The following is a 5,265-nucleotide window of genomic DNA, read 5'->3' as shown; positions in this document are numbered from 1 at the left end:
CGGATCAAAAGTTACAGCCAAAAAACCAGAACCAGTGTTTTCGACATTTTTCAGCAGGTGCTTTTTCGCTCGCCATTACTCTCCTGTTGGTCCTACGCTGTTTTCTGTGCGTTTTCTGAGTTCCTGGGGGACCAATTGTTCGAGAAACGGTCATACAAATCAATTCTGAGACGAAAGATTTTTAGGTCAAAAAAAAAGGAAGGTTAACCCCTTTGCATTTTTGGCCAAAATTTTCGCGATTCTGAAAAGCGCTGGAATAAATTCTTTCTGGCACTATTCCGGCGTAGTTTTGCCAGAAAAAACGATCAAGCGCAGTCCCAATACGCTGCGATCAACGGATCAAAAGTTACAGCCAAAAAATGAGGTGCTGTGTTTTCGACATTTTTCAGCAGGTGCTTTTTCGCTCGCCATTTCTCTCCTGCAGGTCCTACGCTATTTTCTCCGCGTTTTCTGAGTTTATAAGCCCTACTGCCTGTTTAAGTTTAAAAAAGTTACTAGCTGGTCAATGAAGCGCCTCGCCGCTGGAATCTCGAATTGTCAGGAAAGATGGAGTGCGTCATTTTTGTCTGAAATGTGAAAACTAAAATTCCTTTGAATTGATGTATATTTTTATCATCGATGAACTAAAAATCTTATTAAAAAAAGGTTAAATCACATTCATTTTCGTTCAGAATTTTCTTGGTAAAAATCGTTACATTTTACGTTTGAGCTCGACAATTAATATGATATCACGGTTTTTTGGGTTATTTCGGTACATCGATAATAGAATGGTGCGCGAATTAAAAATAACTAGTCTTAAAACGGTCGCTAAGGCTCGCTCAAGCTCGCTCGGGGTCGGATGCCTAGAGTAACTGGTTTTTGCGCTCTTGCGCTCACTGCGCCTGCTTACTCGTTGTCGGTGTTTTACCAGATGATACGGGATGCTTGAGGATTGCCCAATTGGTGATAAATGTTAGTCCGCTGGTTCGTGTGCAGTACCTACGAAGCGCTTGTTCTGGAAGTCGAGTTTCACCATGTAGCGGAACTGGAGCGTAGGAACTACGGAGCGCTTGTTCTGGAAGTCGTGTTTCACCAGGTAGCGGACCTGGAGCGCAGGGACTACGGAGCGCTTGTTCTGGAAGTTGTGTTTCACCATGTAGCGGAACTGGAGCGCAAGAACTACGGAGCGCTTGTTCTGGAAGTCGAGTTTCATCATGTAGCGGAACTGGAGCGTAGGAACTACGGAGCGCTTGTTCTGGAAGTCGAGTTTCACCATGTAGCGGAACTGGAGCGTAGGAACTACGAAGCGCTTGTTCTGGAAGTCGAGTTTCACCATGTAGCGGAACTGGAGCGTAGGAACTACGGAGCGCTTGTTCTGGAAGTCGTGTTTCACCAGGTAACGGACCTGGAACGGAGAAAATACGGAGCGCTTGTCCTGAAAGTCGTGTTTCACCAGGTAGCGGACCTGGTGCGCAGGAACTACGGAGCGCTTGCCCTGGAAGTCGAGTTTCACCAGGTAACGGACCTAGAACGCAGGATCCAGGAGGTAGAGAACCCGGTATTCGAAATCTGCGGAGCGCGATTCTCAGCCGTCCGCTCTACTGCGCGGTTGTTTCCAGACTGAGGAATTCGGCTAGCTGATTTTCGTCGTCGACGATTAGTGACGTCAGGAGAAAAAAACATCCAAACATGAGTTTCGAACTTTAATATTATGTATGACGTATGACGTATGATGTATGATGTATGATGTATGATGATATGATATGATGATTTGTCATATGTATGTACCTCGAATTACCCAAGTCCACGTATCACAAACGCTGAAATTTATCACAAACATGAGTCTTAGTTTATTACGAACGGAAACATATAACGCGAAGACAATAACAATGGAAGTTTTATAGACGAGATTAATTTAAAGAATAAGACAATAGGGATTTTATCACTTAATTTGACCTGAAATGTAAAAGAGGCTGTGTTAAGGTAGTTGGGCAGTAATTTCGAAAACGTTTAATTCACATAAATTTTAATTCTATAATCTTTTGACTAATTTTAAACAACCCTGTAAAGTTTGAAAATGATTTACCGTTTAGTTACTGAGTTTTTTGATTTCAGAGTTGAGCTATTTTATATTGTGTAGATATGGATTGGGATGAAAACTGATAGTTTAGAGTTGGTTGTTTTAGAATAAAATATTTAAGACGGGGGAAAAATATGTGAATCAGAGAGAATGGATATTTAGGAATAATATTTAAATTTTTTGTGAGTTTTGCTAGTTATTGAATTTATGCTGATATTTGGAAACGTGAAAAAGAAACTGCCATAGGAACAGAAGAATAGAGCACCCTCGGGGAAAATTTATAACAAAACAATTGAGATCATAAAAACAGTATTTGGATGCTTATTCGTGGTTTCATTAATCGTCATTTCTAATGGAAGATCTTGATACAAAAATCATATCTCTGGAGCCTTGAAAAACGCTCGAATCGATTCGCCATTCTCAATGTGCATATCGCGGTAATGTCATATAATTGTCAACTTATTTCATATCACGCTTACAAGTTATGATATCAACAATAGTATATTGTGTGACAAAGAACGAAAGTTGGCGATTGCAACGAGATCGAAGTTTGCGCCTGAGCAAAGCGAGGGCGGCAATCACACGAGTTGCGATCGTCAACTGTCAGCCCGAATTACACACGACAGTTTTTATAACGAGTTTACGAAAGGTGTTGGAGTTTTGCGTAGTAGTTTTGAGGCACGCGAGCGGTCGAGTTCTCCTCCCTAGAGACGAAAGTGAAGCAATTGTGGACTGCGCATGCGCGAATGTATCTTTACGACACAGAGATGAAATTGGCTACTTTCGTACCGCTAAACTGCTACGCAAAGCTCTACTTTTCATACAAGTGTGGTGAAAAAATATTAACGTTACATAAATCCCAGTTGGGTTAGACTAGGAAGTATTTTCTAGTCTATAAAATATTGTACACGGTGAAGTTTTTAAAATATTTTACAATATATCCACTGTACCTACAAATAATTTTATTGTACTTAAATAAGTTTTAAACTTCACACAGAATGTGAAAGTCAATATACAGAATAGTGACATCTAAAATAATATTAGCTGTCTGCACGCTCGTTGTATCACATTAATAAATAGTTACTACATTCAATAACAAGTTAGAAAGGATAACTTCATCTACAATTTCCTTCATAAAATTATTCAGACACTTTTGGTACCACGTGATTACTGACCTATCAGAACATGATTATATACCGCTTTTCTTGCACTGCGAATAAATCGAAAAGATACTGTAGTCATATGGATAACAATGAGGAGTAATCGCGGAGGCAAAAAAATTCTAAAATCGCCACGGCTCTAGTCTTGGAGACTAGAGTACAGGAGTCCGATTTTCGTACATTTGATCCGGCATCAAACATCCATACAATAGGGTTTGCGCTGGCTGACGCTGAATGGTGCTGATATCGCAAAGATCCGACGAGTGGTGGGGAGACTAGTCCCGAGAGGGATAAAAACACCGTGAAAAACACACACGAGAGCAAGAATGAAACACTTTTAATTTTTAAGTGATCTTTCTCCCAAACAACTCTATTAAATGAAAAAATTAATATTGAGGCTGTCTACGTGTAACAATTTCGCAGAGGTCACACTATCCGCTTTTTCTTTCATGAAGCCGTCTTCGCCAAAAATTTATAAGTTTGTGAGGTTATATTGATCCTCAACCTCTACTTATTTTGTTAATAAAGATATTCAATTAAAAAGCATTATATTTTTGCTATCTTTGCTAAGTGATATGTGATAAATTTAATTTCCTACTTTAATATAATGACAATAATCAACACTTTTTCCACAATAATTAACATAGGCACGCGTGCTTAACGATATTCCCTTTCAGGTGAGGGGCAATTTCATATCGGTCACTGTCGATGTTTGAATACATATATATAATCAATTCTCACCAACTTCACGTCGAAACTTTACGATGACAACGCTGCTTTTGATGAAATCTAAAACTATTAAACGACAAATTTTCGAGAACGATTTTTTCGTATGCTCTTCAATAGAAATCGGACTCCTGTACCCTAGTCTCCATGGCTCTAGTCTTCGAAAACAAAATTATACTCGAATTACAGGTGACAGCATCTCTTGTCGCCTCTGTCGTTATCACTCTTTGGACAATAAGGGAAATCGTCGGTCGACACGCAATAGGTTCCCCTCGTCTTGTCGGACATGTTATGTCCGATAACCAGCGAATTCTTACCCCTAGGTCCGATTCTACGGAGCGGTGGACACCGTGCAGAGCAAGGTTCGGTGTACAATTCACTGCGTCCGTCGAGGCTGTCAGCCATGAAGCACAGCGACCAATTATGGCTGCAGAGCTCCGGCCTTCCGGCGCTCGAGCAAGACGGTTGTGCTTTGCCACCGTTTGCGCACATGTCGACGTGACCTACCGGCAATGAATCGCCGTAGTAACCGGTATTGGTGCGTACCGCGCAGACAAATTTAGCGTCCGTCATATCAAGCCTGTTCAATCGGCTTGGAGATATTAACGGTCTCGCAGGGTCGAGACCGAAGATACGTTCCCATCGAAAGGGCAGATAATTCCCTATCACGCCGCAAAGATGCGCCCCCAAAGAGTGACCGACGCAAGTTGTCCTCGGCACCGACATTCCTAGGTCACGAAGGTTCGTCAAGACCTTGGCGAGGCAGCTGCCGACGAAACGAATGTTCGCAACTGCTGCCGGGTAACAGGGTGACTTCACCATCGCACCCCAATCGACGGCGAAGACGTTGTAGCTTCCGTTCCGGATGTAGGCATCTCTCAGAACTGCCGTGGGCATGACACCGTCACCTCCGTTGAATCCGTGGATCAGAAATACATTGTCCAGGCCTGGATCGAAATTGACGTTGTTAAGCCAATCGCGAGACTCTTCGAAACCTTGTTGCAGCTCTATTCTCTCCTTTCCGAGTTTGTGCAGATAAACATGGATGTCGGGGTCCGGACAACGGTGCTCGTATTCTCTCCTCCAGACGCAGTCTTCCGGCCGATATTGTGCGGCCAAGCCATTCTGGAACGCCTCCTGAATCGGACCGCGTGCCGCGAAAATTTGCTCCCAGCCAAAACTTACGAGGCACGCAACGACGATGGAAAAACCTCTCATCGCGAATTATACTCTACCGCTGATATGTGGATGTGCGATACCGGTAAAATCCACCGAACGACTGATTTTCGGAACAACCTACTCGAACTATTTTATTCGGCT

At 42.4% G+C, this 5,265-nt stretch overlaps 1 protein-coding gene across 1 annotated transcript; it reads right to left on the bottom strand.

Moving 5' to 3' along the window:
- Positions 1–1,846: 1,846 nt before the first annotated feature.
- LOC124219470 (phospholipase A1-like) lies at positions 1,847–5,265 on the bottom strand. Its single transcript, XM_046627057.2, has one exon. It carries the CDS (start codon positions 5,161–5,163, stop codon positions 4,129–4,131), a length of 1,035 nt encoding a protein of 344 aa, XP_046483013.1. The 5' UTR covers positions 5,164–5,265; the 3' UTR covers positions 1,847–4,128.

The sequence above is a fragment of the Neodiprion pinetum genome, chromosome 5 (assembly GCF_021155775.2).
Source record: "Neodiprion pinetum isolate iyNeoPine1 chromosome 5, iyNeoPine1.2, whole genome shotgun sequence".
Classification (NCBI taxonomy): Eukaryota; Metazoa; Arthropoda; class Insecta; order Hymenoptera; family Diprionidae; genus Neodiprion; species Neodiprion pinetum.
Note: the sequence above shows the minus strand (reverse complement) of the source record. Positions and strands in the feature narration are given on the sequence as shown.

Coding starts and splice junctions, on each gene's coding strand:
- LOC124219470 (XM_046627057.2), bottom strand. CDS start 5,163: ATGAGAGGTTTTTCCATCGTCGTTGCGTGCCTCGTAAGTTTTGGCTGG.